The sequence below is a fragment of the Marmota monax genome, unplaced genomic scaffold (genome assembly GCF_021218885.2).
Source record: "Marmota monax isolate L192 unplaced genomic scaffold, Marmota_monax_Labrador192_F-V1.1 WCK01_AAM20220418_F8-fsc00005, whole genome shotgun sequence".
In the NCBI taxonomy this organism is placed as follows: Eukaryota; Metazoa; Chordata; class Mammalia; order Rodentia; family Sciuridae; genus Marmota; species Marmota monax.
The window spans coordinates 7338720-7353112 of record NW_026692254.1 but is presented as its reverse complement, the minus strand read 5'-3'; the positions used below and the strand labels follow the sequence as shown (position 1 = coordinate 7353112).

The 14393-nt window shown below is 46.3% G+C and overlaps 1 protein-coding gene across 1 annotated transcript; it reads right to left on the bottom strand.

Moving 5' to 3' along the window:
- Nucleotides 1-5475: 5475 nt before the first annotated feature.
- On the bottom strand, nt 5476-13759 carry Pax1 (paired box 1). Its single transcript, XM_046434248.1, has 5 exons — nt 13486-13759; nt 12428-13057; nt 10797-10939; nt 10126-10348; nt 5476-5567 (listed from the first exon to the last, which is right to left on the bottom strand). Exons 1-5 carry the CDS (start codon nt 13757-13759, stop codon nt 5476-5478), a joined length of 1362 nt encoding a protein of 453 aa, XP_046290204.1.
- Nucleotides 13760-14393: the final 634 nt, after the last annotated feature.

The window sequence follows — 14393 nt, the reverse complement described above, 5'->3', positions numbered from 1 at the left end:
AGAAAAAGGAAATAAATGTTACAGGATGGAAATGTAATTTAATAGCTGAATGAACATTTGATCGGCTTATTTCATCCTTAAGAAGAAAAAAAGAGAGTGGAGGCAACCCAGGTGGTTAAATTGTAATACAGTCGAAATTCTATCACCCATGAAAACTGTAATTGGGATTCCACTTTTGGATTTGGCCAGCCCAGAAACAGATGTGTGTTTCAACGAGAATCACAGGCTGCATCTTCCAAAAAAAAAAAAAAAGCTCTTTAGAGTGAAACAGGGGTTTCAACTCCAAAGAAAGGACTAGACTAAATTGAGTGCAATTGTTCCAAGTGTTTAGAATTCCCAAGTTGGATTGGGGCTAAATGTGTGGTTCTCATTTTATGGCCTTGAAAAAGAAGACAGTGAGATTTCTCCTTGTTCTGCCCTTAAAAAAGAAAAAGAAAATCCAAAAAAACGGAAAAAAAATTAAGTTGAGATACAAAGGTTTAGCTAGTGATATCTCAGCCACAGGATATTTCTTCAAATGAGGGAGGCTATAGTTCAGACAGCAAGGTCAAGGTGAAGACCAAATAGCATTTTGTGCATAATTCCTACCCATTAAAAGAAAGGAATCAAATGTTTCTCATTACATGGCCTGTCTGGATGCAGGATCCTTTCAACTGAGTTCCTCAGGCACATTCTGGCAAGATTCTAAATTCATATCATCCAGCATAACACGGAGCAGGTAGAATTCCTTTTGAAAAGAAACCCAGGCCAATGTAATTCTAGTCAGGGAGCTGATGCCAGGAAATCTACAGTGTGCTTTACTCAGATCACAGTTCAATCGAATAAATCCCAATCTCTTTGCAGGAGTCAAAAAAAAAAAAAAAAAAAAAGCAGGCAAATGAGGGAAATAAAGTTGTCAGGGAGCAGCATTCACCCATCAAGAGGTTAATTCCCATGGAGGATTTCAGTGATTTGGGATAGGTAAAAGGGATGTTTGTACCAATATTAGATATTCAAACTTTATCTATGTCAATATTTATTGTTTCCCCCCACTCTTTTGCCTCTGTTTCTCTTTCTGACAAAAGAGCCTGACTCCCTTTTAAAGGGGAAGAAAATTGTCTTCCCCAGCTCCCAATGCCCTTCAGTGATCTATAGAAAAAGTCCAGATATCTTCCAAAAGGACAAAAGCTCTGTGTCTCTTGTCCCTCCAGTCTTCTCTCCTTTGGTTTGCTTTCCCTCCTCCTTGCCAAAAAGCAGCCACCTTTCCCAGGGAAGTTATTACAATCCACTCTAAGTACTTCCTCTAACAATGAAGGCAACAAAATCCTATCTTTATTCATTGAAAGCACGAAGCTGGCCCTCTTAACAAATACAGTGGTTTTAATAAACCCTTGTTGATATGCATCCATTCAAGAGAATAAAGTGAATGTGGTGGAGCTAAAGCTGTTGGTATGCAGAGAGCAGATCTGCACACCATATCTGTGTGTGTTGCCCAACATTTTGGTGTGCACTTTTAAATAGCAGATGGACAGAAACACATACTCCACTGCATGCATATTTTTTCCTGTGTTTATAAAATATCCACCTTTAAGGAGAGAGATGAAAGTAGAAAGAAACGAAAGTTTCTTTGAAAAATGTATGTATGTGTTTTCCTGGACATTGAACCCAGGGGCATTCTACACTGTTTTATACCCCCAGCCCCTTTTATTTTATTTTGAAACAGGGTTCCACTAAGTTGCCCAGGCTGACCTCGAACTTTTAATCCTCCTGCCTCAGGTTCCTGAGCACCTGGATTACAGGTGTATGCCACCACGCCCAGCTTAGTTCCCTTTTTAATGTCTCAATGCTGATGGAGCTTAATGATGGATTTATATGACTCTCACTGATTCAAAACCATCAAAGCACAGATATGTCTCTTTGTTTAATTTCTTTGGGATCTCTACATTTTTAAAATATGATACAAATATCCCTTTTACCTATCTCAATTTTATTCCTAAATTTAAAAAAAATAAAAGACAGGTGCTAGTGCAAAGATAAGCTACCTTTGAGAAGTGATTCTTTTTTAAAATATTTTTAGTTGTCAATGGACTTTTATTTTATTTATTTATATGCAGTGCTGAGAATCGAACCCAGGCAAGCACTCTACCATGGAGCCATAACCCCAGCCCAAGAAGTGATTCTTTCTCAAATTTTTCTACCTGACATGGTACTATATAATTTTATTAGAAGTTTGCAATACTGTCACATATTCATATGCGTGAAGAAAAAAAATATTCAATCTTCCAATAGGATCCTTTGAAAAGTATTTAAATCCTGGGTCCCTCATCAACCTTACTAATGATTCCTCTAAATGTGTGTGTGTGTTCATTCTTTCCTGGGGGTGGAACCCAGGGTCTCATGCATGCTAGGCAAGTACTCTAGCATAGAGCTACACCCCCAGTCCACCACCACCACCCCAGCAACAAATCCCTTTTTAACACCTAAAGAGAGGTGAAGCAATGCCACTGCCAATCTCCCCACAGGCCAGGTCATTGCAGGTGTTACTGCATTTGAAGTGTGCATTTCACAGATGAGAACACAGAGGCACAGAGAGGTCACAGCCTTCTGTGTTCATGCAGTGGAATTTAAGCCAAGTTCTTTGGGATTCTCCATAGCCAGTATCAAAAGAAAAGGTATGCTCCCCCCTCTGTATCTTACATGAAATGCCAAAGTCTGCTTGCACTGTAACTAAAGGCCACCTGTCTTCTGTCAATGAAAAGAACTCTGAAAAACTCACCTTTAGCCACAGGACATAAAGACTCTAGAGGACAGATGTGGGGAAAAAACTTTCCTTTGCAGCTGCCATTGAAAATATAGGCACCTTTCATCACTCTGGGTTGTGTTTCCCAGGTCTTCTCCCTCTTAACCCTAAGCAGCCTGAACACAGAAGTGAAAAGTGGCAGAGAAATGAGGTGGTGACAAGTCAAAGATAGAGACTGTTGTATGAATGCTTCTCATTTCTTCAGAAAGTATTGTGACGTCTTGCCTGTCCTAAGCATGCCAGTACTTCTCCAGGCAGCAAGATGGACACAAAAATCCTGTCTGTAATGCCATGACTGAGTATGTGATATTCATCGTATCACACAAAGGCAGGCTGAGGGCACAGGCACTTGGGGAAAACACTTCTTTTCACATCACTCTGACCAGCTTAGAGAAGCTGGCACTCAGAACTCTGACAACTCCCATCTCCAAGTTCATGTCTCAGTCCTGATTCTTAAATGAGCAGAAGTCACCCATTTTTCATTTCCAAGCTCTGTGAATCACAGCTTGCTATATGGTCTACAAAAAAATAAACTAAATCCCAGCCCTTTAGTACACCTGTCTATAAAATGGAACTTTTTTCAAAGACAAGAGGCTTTGAAAACTTGAGAAGAAATATATCTATGTGGAAAAAAAATAGGTACTGTAGCTAAAAAAAAGGGTGCAATGAAAACCATTTCCCACTGGTTTTCTTGATGGGTCCAGAGCAAACCATGCACAAGCAGGCAGCTCCACTTACAAGCAATAACTTCAATTCAAAAATCTCTTCCATCAGTTTTAGAAAGCCAAACGAAGAGGAAAAACAAAACCACCAGCCAGAAACTGCTTTGTAGTTGAAAAAAAAAAAAAAAGATTATTTGGTAACCTGAGATAATTTCCTTTAGCTTCTAGAATGTTAGAAATGTTCTGGGGGTGGGGGAAGCCCTTTGTTGTTGTTCATTGCCTTTTGCCCACTTTAGGATGATTTCTGCATATTGTCTATCTCAGTTCCCCATGGCTCATTTGGCATTTTCTAGGACTCTAGAAATCAAGCCCATAACAAAGGGGAAAAGGAGCTGTCAGGTACATCAGGGGTGCCCACCCATTAACAAATACTCATTCCACTTTCTCTTCCTACCTGTTGCCCAACCAGGGTTGCAAATGCTCATGAATAAACCAATTAAATAATTTCCTCTGTTAGTGTTCATCCCTTGAAGTCAGGGGCTGGGGTAGCTTTGTGATAAGTACACAAAACTCAACACAGGGACACAGGCTTGCTCACCCTTACCAAGTAAGTTTCAGATGCTTTCCTTTATTCAAAGGCATCCATATTTAACAGGTGATGTCAGACTCTTCACCAATGATCTTTTTAAGATTACACAATTGCATTATACCCCCAGGGTCCCACCACCAATGCACCTGGACTTGAAATCAATGAATAGCCCATGTATCTAGCTCTAGCAGACACTTTCTGAGCCCACCCACCCACTTTTTTGAACAAGAAGCCCAAATGAACCTTGGTACCTGGAAGCAGTTTGTGTTTAAGTTAGCAATCATTCTGGTCCCTGAACACCAAAATCAATGCCAATACCTTTACCATCTGTCAGTTACCCAAGTTTTGAGAGTTGAGGGGTGGGAGGGGGCTCCTCCAGGATCCCTAGTTTTCTAATTACTGAAAACACTGACAGCCCCATTGTCCCTTACTCTGTCCCTTACTCTTACCCCAATCTTCTTTGGGGTGACATCATCTCAGAAGTAAAGAGAAGCCCAGCCACCAAGCACTGAGAAAATATAGACTTCCACCAATATACTAAGGAAGGAAGACAATTAATTTGACCATCGAGGTTGTGTTTTGGTTGGTTATAAAAGTATAAAATGATGCTATGGCGGGGCTGGGGATGTAACTCAGTGATACAAGGCTTGTCTAGCAGGTACCAGGTCCTGAATTCCATTCCCAGCACTAAAAAAAAAAAAAAAGACCAGGGGGGAGTGCTGTGGCTTCTCTGTCCACTTTCTAAGTTCCAAGACCCCTTAGACCTAAGGGACTCAAAGGGTTGGGGGCTTCAGAGAAGGAACTGTCACAGGACTGGTCTGGGGTTTTCCAGACAGGGAAAGGTACAGGGTTAGGGAAGCTGTACAGATGAAAGGAAATAAAGCCCCCAAAGATAAAAGGGGTAAAAAGAAAGGGAAGAGCATGGACCACCAGGATGAACCAAAGGAAAGGGGAGGAGGGGAAAAACAGAAGGAAAGAGGTGGGGGAGAGGGCAAAGCCAAGGAAGGGAGGGAGAGAAAGGTAAAGTAGGATGAGATGGAAGAAGGAAAAAGGAAAGAAAGAAAAGGGGGAGAGAGAGAAAGAGAAGTGGGAGGAGGAAAGGAGGAAGAGCAGAAAAAGATGACAAAAAAAGAAAAAGAAATTTGAGTCTGGCAGGGCAAGGGACGCCACGTCGGAGCAAGAATCTCGACGAGGGTGCAATGGTCTAAAGTCAAAGTTCAGAAAAGTCAAAATACCCGGGCCCATAAAGAAACTGTGCTGGCCAGGCTAGAGGCAGAACGTAGCCAGGGTTGACTGAATGTGTCCCCGCCAGCCCAGGTCGGTTCCTCCTCTGTGTGTCCTAGGGTCTCGCTGCGCCACCGCTGCAGGGAGGAGCTGCGCGCCCTGGGCCGCCCGGCCGTCCGCAGTTTCCTCAGGCTCAGGCTGGGGCTGGGGAAGAGTTGCCCCTAGGAGGTGGAGGCCGGGATGGGAAGTCCATGTAAGCTACTGAGGGCGTCGGGGGCCTTGCCCCCTGGACTGGAAGGCTTCCGGTCGGCCACTGTAGGAGGAAGCATAGGATCATCGGGTCACTGCCTAGCACCTTGCCAAGAGAGAGCCAGGATGCCTGCAGGATGGCGGCTGGATGCGCTAGCTGCTTAGTGCTCTCCAAAGGCCTCATGAGCCCATAGATGCCCGCACCTCCCTCTCCCTTTAACTCATTATTTACCACCGTTCTATATAGAATTGAAAACTTAGAAGTTCGTGGGTTAAGGGAATCAAGTATAAGGGGAGCTGGCCAAGTGGATCTCATAAATGGTCACTTGGACCACCATTAACTCCTGGTGGTGAACACCGGATGCTATTTCTTTTACCTCTCAACTCTGTCACCACCCGCTTAGTAAAAAAGGTGACTGACGCAGGAAGAGAGAGGTTTTCAGATCCAATGGAGGCTTCCACCAGAGAGGAGCCGACAGGAGCGGACAGAAGCCAAGAGCTGACATCTTCGCAGCGCAATGGAGCATACAGGTGCAAGGCGTAATCATCTCCACTGATGCCAGCGGCTCAGCTCCGGGCGCTCTTGAGGTGGGCACAGGGGGAAAATCATGTGGGAAAAGAGCCAACAAACAAATATTCCTGCCGGGTGCAGCCTGAAGCCCTCTGACACAGGAAGAGGTTACGCTTTGAGGGAGCTGCAGAGTTCCTTGTACCCACGAGATCTGGGGATCCAGATGCGCTCACCACTGCCAGCACAGCACGTCCTAGGGCTGAAGGGCCTCTGTATTAAGTGACAGTCAACTTGCCAGATCAGGCGGTATTCTGTGTTTTGCTCTATTATTTGGGGTTTTGGGAAGGGGCCCAAGTTTTGCTACTGGAAGCCAAAAAGTGACGCTATGATTGTGCAACCCTATTTTTCCTTTCCCGGTCCCGGGCGCTCAGCTTCTCCTGCACCAGAAGGCACAAGCTGTTTATACCTAAAGGGGCCTATTTTCAATTTTCTGTTTTTCCGCCAATAAATCCTCCTTTAAAGGAAGAGTTTAGAAGCCTCAATTCGGATTGAGAAAGAAGTCTCCCTCACCCACCTGCCCCCTCCCTCTTCTCTCCAGCATAAGTTCTCACCCCAGACCCAGGCACAACTTGCTGTGACTGCCTGAACTAAGAACCCACACCTCAAGTGCCAGAGAAACACACACACACACACACACACACACACACACACATTTGGTTTCGAAGAGATTTTAAAGAGATCTACAGACCAATAGAAAGAGACTCCTGGGCTTTTCTCCACCTTTCAGCTCTTTCCTAAACACAGTTGTGACTGCCAAGTCAAGGAAGTATTGAGACCTTTTCTTTTCACCCTATACACACACTTCAAAGTGAGGACTTGTTTAGAAAACATCTGAGGGGGAGGAGGTGTTTCTACCAAAGGCGGATTACCTTAGAGACAAGCAAGAAAATGGGCTCCTGAAAAATAAACACGTGGGATCCCCCAGCTAGATTCCACCCCACCTTCAGGGGCCAATCCTGCTGTGTTTTTAGTTCTTTCTGTTGTAATCCCTCCCTGGGACCCACTCTCCCCTTCCATTCCATTCTATTTCCTATCATAAGACTCAAGGAAATGTGGGTGAGTTTGTCTGGGGGATTCGGAAGCATAAACCCTTGTTAGGAGCTCTGCAAGCTCATTTACTCAGCTTGGGCAGGGTGGGGTAAGGAATACGGACAGACCTTTTTAAAATACAGGGACCGCAACTGGCCACTGCACGGGGACCTTTCAACAGAGGTCCAGGTGATCTGGGAAGTAGTCTCCCAGAGCTAGGTCAAAAGAGCCCGGCATTGACAGGGGAGTTCTATGGTGAACGGATGCCAGCGCTCTAGTGATCCCTCACACACAAAAATCGTTTTAGGATCTCCTAAAAACTAATCTTGAAGCAGAGATAACTGGGAGAAAGCTGCAAGTTACCTTTAACAAATATAGACAACACATTTTCTTTGTATGTATGTATACAATATCTTACAGATTTGATTTCCAAATCTTTAGTCTTCCCAAAACCTGCTGTGAGGGATTTTTAAACCCTGACAGTAAGGTGGTTGCTAAAAATACTGCTGCAAATACTAGCTGTCTTGAGGGAATGTCTGGTGGGGGTCTGGTGGGTCTTTCACTTTAGGAGGGGGTCTCCCCCAGCTATGAAGACATTTGGATAACTGTTAAATTTATAGAACATTAGCCCCTCCACACGAAGATGAAGTGGGTTTTCCTATTCTTTTCTCAGTGCCTAAGATTTAGCTTTCTTTCAGGGGATGGGAAATGTAGATAATATTTTCTTGCCTACATAGTAGAGTACCCAAACCCATTACCTTTCCCAAAATAAAATTAATAAATTGTGATGCATAATTTGGCATTTGAAAAGGCTTTCCTTCTGATAACTATAAGATGTTTAACTGTACCTATGTATAATTTGAAGGATATACATATTTATATGTGCATATATATGCAAGATATATATACACACATATATGTATATATGTGAATGTGTCATTGTCATGTGTATGCACTAGATGATCAAAAGCATTTTTACTGAGCATTCATGATATTCACTTGTTTTCAGTTTTTCTAATGAAATTTTTTCTACCGAAATGCTATTCTTACCATAAAAAACTGAATGCTATTCTTACCATAAAAAACTGAGCAATTAGTGACAACAAACTATCTTATGGGTTAGGTTTCTTTGAAGATATTAATTTCAAGAAATGATTAGAAAATAAGTGACAGTAATTTGTATTACTTTATCTTTTCAAGGACCAGTTGGGGCAGGGGTCGAAGTCAGTTTTTCTATCAAAAAATTCATAACCCAAGTGTATATATAATTCTCATGCTGTGAAAATAGACACATAATAAATATTTTATGCTCTTTGAACAAAAAACATTTAATAAATCATTATTATTGATGGACCTGAATTAGTCCTTGATCCTTTACCTGAACCTTTTAAAGAACTGTAAGGATCATAACATTAAATTATTATTATTTTAATCACCAATGTAATATCTACCAAAGAAAGTCAATCAACTATAAGCCAAACTGTTAAAGTTACATCCCTCCCAAATTTAGTAGAAGTAGTTTAGAATATTCTACATTTTTACCTTTGGATTGTTAATTATTTACACTTCACAAATTTATTTATACTGTGGAGTTTTGAAGTGCCTCCAAAACAAAGTGGCTCTATTGGAAAATGACTGCATCTTTTAAAGACACTGGGTCCTTTTTCTAAGTCTTCCTTTCCTTGGGGTCAACCCAGCAGAAATCATTTAAATTTGTAGATTTATTTTTTTAATTTAAATGTACCTTCTCAGTAAAATTATTTGTGCAACGATAAAAATTCCATTTTTATTTTAATTTCAACAGACATCCCTGGGTTTCACAGAGGATGGGTGTCTCTTTCTAAAATTTCCTTCATCTGAGTTTTCCTCTAAATGAACAAGTGGTATTATCCTGTTACTTAAAAGTAAGGAGTTCTAATTCTCAATTTTTGTAAATTTATTTTGCTTGTCTATAATTAGGAGAAAATGTGTCTATAATTAGGCAAATCAGCATATGCTAATATTCCAGGATGTGTATGTTTTAGAAAAGGTAGAAATAAGAAAGCTGTTTTTTTCCTTTACTGCTATGGATGGCACTTAATCCCCCCCCACACACACACACACACACACACATAGATAAATGCCATCCTATCTCACCAAGACTATTTGGAAACAGCAATTTTTGTCTAGGAGGCAACAAAGAGGAAGCCCCTCAGGTCACCTGCCAGTCCACTACCACCTGCCACCACTACCCACCCCCACACACTCAGCAGGTGTGAGGCAAATCAACTGGTAAAGGTCTCTTCGTAATTCAGGAATATCTTTTGGGCCCCACTCCATCCTTCAGGTCCTGTGCCCTGTCCCCTTCTCTGCTGAGGCTGGGACCCCCTGAGATGTCAGCCTCCCCCTTATTTGGCCCCAAAGTAGGTGAAACTGCAAATCTCTGGTGATCAGAATCTAAACACAGGCAGGTTCAAAATAGCAAATCCAACCATTTCTTTCATCAAGGAAGAAAATGGAAACTCATGTGTGAATAAACTTTTCCCATATTAAAGGGAAAATCAAATTTTGATGGGCAGGGTAAGAAGATGCCCCTCATGACCCTGACCATGGATTAAATAAAAATTTAGCAGGTCACAGAAATGTGGGCCTGGAAGGTGCTTTCTAGGCTCTTCTGGTAATGGAGCAATTGAGGCCCAGAGAGGAGCAATAACTTGGCCTAAATACAAGAAGCAGATCCAAACCCAGGAGTCCTGTTTGCAGAACTGACCCTCTTTCCCCACTGTCTACGAGTCAGGACCTCCCTCAACATCAGGTCTCTCTTAGGAACACCTGTTGGAAATGAATTTGCTCAAGAAGGGACAAGATTAATATCGTAACCTTAAACTTAAAGCAAGAATTTATGCCCAACAGCTTTCCTCCTCTTGCTCCTTCTCTTTGCTCTATCCCCCCACCTCCACCGCTCCTTTTTGGTAGCTCACCCTTCTCCTCTCCACCCTTCCTTACCCCTTCATCTGATCCCCTCCCAGCCTGTGCCCCTCACCTTCTCGGCTAGGATGCTTGAAGGTCATTGCTGCGGCAAGCTCCCCGCCGTGTACTGTGACGCTGGCCCCTGGGGGTGCCAGCGGGGGTCCCTGCGCTGGTGGCCAAGGCGGGCCGGGGGCAAGGTACCCGCCGCCTGGCGCGCTATACACGCTGTGCTGGTTGGAGGCTGGGTAAGCGCAGGCCGGGAGGAAGCCGCTTACAGCCGAGATGCCCGAGGCCGACTGCGGGGTAAAGAGGCACAGAGAGTCAGTAGAGAGTCAGAAGACCCTATCTTCTCCAGTACACGCGATTGCTGACCTGTGGAGTGGGGTCTTCACTTCACCCTGCTGCCCCTACACAAGGCCTGGTCTCTGGTTTTCCTAGTAAGGACTCTTTCTTTGGTAAAATGATTTCTATAAATCTATTCAAACATTATAAACGATAATAAAAGATAAAGAAGTCATGGTACACACCATCGGAGTGTAGTCTGGAACTTCCAGCTTTGTTAGCATAGGAACCTTGGCAAAGGGCAAATCAATCCCCTCAAAAGCCAGCCTCCCCCAAACTAGGGCTCTTGAGGAAAGTACAAAAATTTTCTGCTTGGCGCCAGACACAAGATCTGCCTGCCAGGCAGACTTCTCCTGGGAGACCCTTAGTGCAAGTCACCTACCTCCCCTGCGTCCTGGTTACCTGAGTATATTTAATGTCCGCTTCCAAGGCAGGTTTCTCCAGCCCATTCACTGCTGGGGTGGCAGGGAAGGCCGTGCGGTTCACGCTGGCCCACTCTTCCATTTTAGGGGAATAGGCAGAGCCTTCGCTCCCAGCCAGGGCCCCTGCTGGGGACACATAATGGATTAAAACGCGCATTCGAATCTAGGCTTGACTCTCCAACCCAGACTCGTGCCAACAATCAACTACCCAGGCTAGTATCCAGAGGCTCAACTAGGCGTCCACTGGAACACCTGGAGATGGTCAAACAATCCAGGGAGCAATCGGAAGCAGAGAAGCAGCGGGACCTGGTTTTGCTTTCACTCCTAGCTGGCTAGGAGAAAGAAAGGTGAAGGGGCCTACTCTCCGCTTCTCTCAGCCCTGGACCCGCTTCCCACGAAACCCGCGGCCCAAGGGGGCAGGGACCAGACACACCAGGCCAAGGCAGACCAATTCCACTCTCCAAAGACGGCATTTCTGAAAGATCCAAGTTCAAATTCGTGGCAGCCTGCCGAATATTGTGTAGATATTTTAACGTTTCAATAAGCGTATAGGGGATTGAGAAATAGATAGCTCTATCCTGTTACTCTAAAAGAGGAGTCAGTCCTGGGACCCAGTGAAGTGTTCCAGGCACATAGCTGCTCCTGGTGCCTATGTGCACTTGGGGGAAAAGACGGAAAGCTCCAGATCTGAGCACTGGCCTAGCGGCTGCTGGTTAAGAGGTAACTCCGCCACAGCTCAGACTGTGTTAGAGCCCGAGGAAAAACAGTATGCTGAGAGGTCTGCCCCGCTGAAACAAGGGTAAAAGCATTCAAGTTTCTTTTAAGCTGCCCCTTTTTCCTCCAGGGCTATGATGGATTTTGCTTCTTACCCTCCTACTGACTCTACTACCATAAGAGAACACCATTCCCCTGCCAGCTGTATGAAGACAGCCAGATTTGGTCCACACATGACCTTCCATAGGCAGACACCATAGTTGTCCCAAACCTCCCACTTTTCACTTCACCAGAGATGACCAACAGCTGGTTATGTTTTAATTACAGTCAAAGGGCAAGTCCTGTGACTGTAGCTGCAGCAGGTGGTGGCCATTACTGGCAACTCCAGCTCACCAAGGGTATGTTAAACTTGTCGCAGGACTTGCAAGGGAACCTGATAGAAATCTAGGACACTGGACAAGACTGACCACACGACTCCTTTTTCTCAGAAGAGCCCCCTAGGTCTGGGAGGGTGGACAGAATACTGGGTAACTGTGAGGGATCCTGAAAGCTAAAGATAGGGTAGCAGAATGGCCTGAGAAGTTTGTTTGGTTTAGATTTGGCGATAGGGGTTTGTATTCTTTTTGTAAAATGAAAAAAAAAAATGCAATTTCAGGCCTTCGGATTTGTGGTCGGCGACTACTCTTCCACTTGGGAAATATTTTCCATATTTGTCATAAAAAGTTCAAGATGTCCGAGGGCTCCCACAGAAGGATCTGGACCCCCAGCTTCCCCCCAACACTTTCCTGAGCCAGAATCAGTCTAAAAAACGAGAGCGAGTATAACCCATCACCCGCATATCTGCCTGCTCCCAAGTCTGTCCTTTAGTAGAGGGCTTCAGAAGGCACCACGACTGACCTGTTTGCTCCATAAACGTCCGGATGCCCAGGATGTTGCTGACCGAATGTGCCGAGGGCCATGAACGCGGAATGCTGACGTGGCCCGCCGAGCCCGGCACCCCGGGATGGCTACCCGTCTTAGCGCCGGTGGGCGACACCGGGCTCGGGTAGGGATACTGGTAGATGTGGTTATAAGGCAGTGCAGGTTGCGGCAGCGGCTGCTTACTTGCCTCGTACGGCCCAGGTTGCGCTAGGCTGCCAATCTTGTTGCGCAGGATGCGACTGATGGAGCTCACCGAGGGTACGTTGTACTTGTCGCAGACGCCGTCAGCCAGCAGTCTGTCGCGAATCTCCCAGGCAAAGATGCCGGGGTCTCCCTGCTTGTAGTCCCGGATATGCTTTACTACGTTGGGGGTGGTAACGCGGGGTTTGCTGCCCCCGATGGCCCCGGGTAAAATGGAGCCCGTCTCATTGTAGCGCGCCAGAATCTTGCTCACGCAGCCGTGGGAGACGCGAAGCTGCCGACTGATGTCACAGGGTCGGATGCCCAGCTGTGCCAATTCCACAATGCGCAAGCGGATGGCGTTGGGCAGGGGGCGGCCATTGACGAACACGCCGCCCAACTGGTTCACTTCGCCGTAGGTCTGCTCTGCGGACGCGCCGGTCGAGAATTGAGCAGGAGGGGGAGAAAACACCGGTGGGTTAGCCAAGGATGTCCACGCCTGGCGATGGACTATACCCAGGCGCGCCTTGGAAGGTGACCCACAGATCCCCAGACAGCTCAGAGTCCGGAGGCAAACCGCCTGGGTCCAGCTCTAAGAGGCTAAGCAGTCTTGGGGATCACCGAGGGGCTCACTGCGCGCTCTAGCATTCAATGCGGGTTCTCTACTTTGGGCGCGCCTACTTGAGAACCCCTCCCCAACTTGAGGAATTGCTCCTCGAGGGCTGGGGATATGAGGAGAATGAGGGTCCCAGAACTGTTTTTGCCCAGGAAAAGCGGAGCAGAGGGCAGGGAGGCGCAGAGTCGCGACCCACTCCATCAGCCCTCCCGCGCCCTGCCTGCCTCTAGCCTCTTACCCATAGCGCGTGAGCCAACCAGTTGCCTGGCGCCGGAGCGGCGGGGGCTGGGCCCGGAGCAGTACGGGAGAGCTCGGGCGCCGCCACCGCCGGAGAGGCATAGAGGGAGGGCTTGCGCGAGCCTAGATCCGCGGCGGGCGGGCCGCGGGCTGGAGACGCGCAGTGCGCCGCTGCGGATCGCGCCACTGCCCGCCCCAGGACTTGCCCCCGCCTCTGTCGCCCGTTCCCAGGACACTCTCCACGCCCGCGACCCCAGGCCCAGGGTGAACTTCATCCGATTGGGAGAAATTCGTCTGACCGGGAAGCTGCAGCGTGCGGGAATCAATTTGACGTGTCCTTCACGTCAATCTCTGCAGTCACGCAGAAGACGCGCGAGTTGGCAGCTCATTGGTTCCCGTCACTGCGCCTAGGCGCCCCCCTCCCCGCCCTGAAACTCTACCTCCTCCTTCAGTCCTCCCGGCTTTTCTCCACCCCCCTCCGGAACCAGCACTCCCCCTTTTTTACACACACACACACACACACACACACTCCAAAAACACACACCGCCCCAATTTCCAAATCCAGCTGGACCTAGGACAGGGCACTTGCTCCCAGACCTTTGCAGCCCCTTCCTTCTCTGGCTTTGGGGATGATTGGGAAGTCATTTCAAACTGATTATGTGGTTTAGTACTAGTACTAGTTTGGGTTTTAGTTTTATTACCACCTCTACCATCGTTACTAACGAGACTTCAGAGGGTAAAAGTTGATCATGGCAAGGTGTTTAGGGTGAAGTCTCCTCCTGGGCAGGAGTTCCGCAAGAGTGGGGTCATACCCGAGCTGGGAAGTGAGCGTCAAGGTGAAAGAGGAGAGTGAGGATCTAGTTTGATACAGGGCTCCTGGAGAGCTGACTCCTGGGTATCCCATTTCTG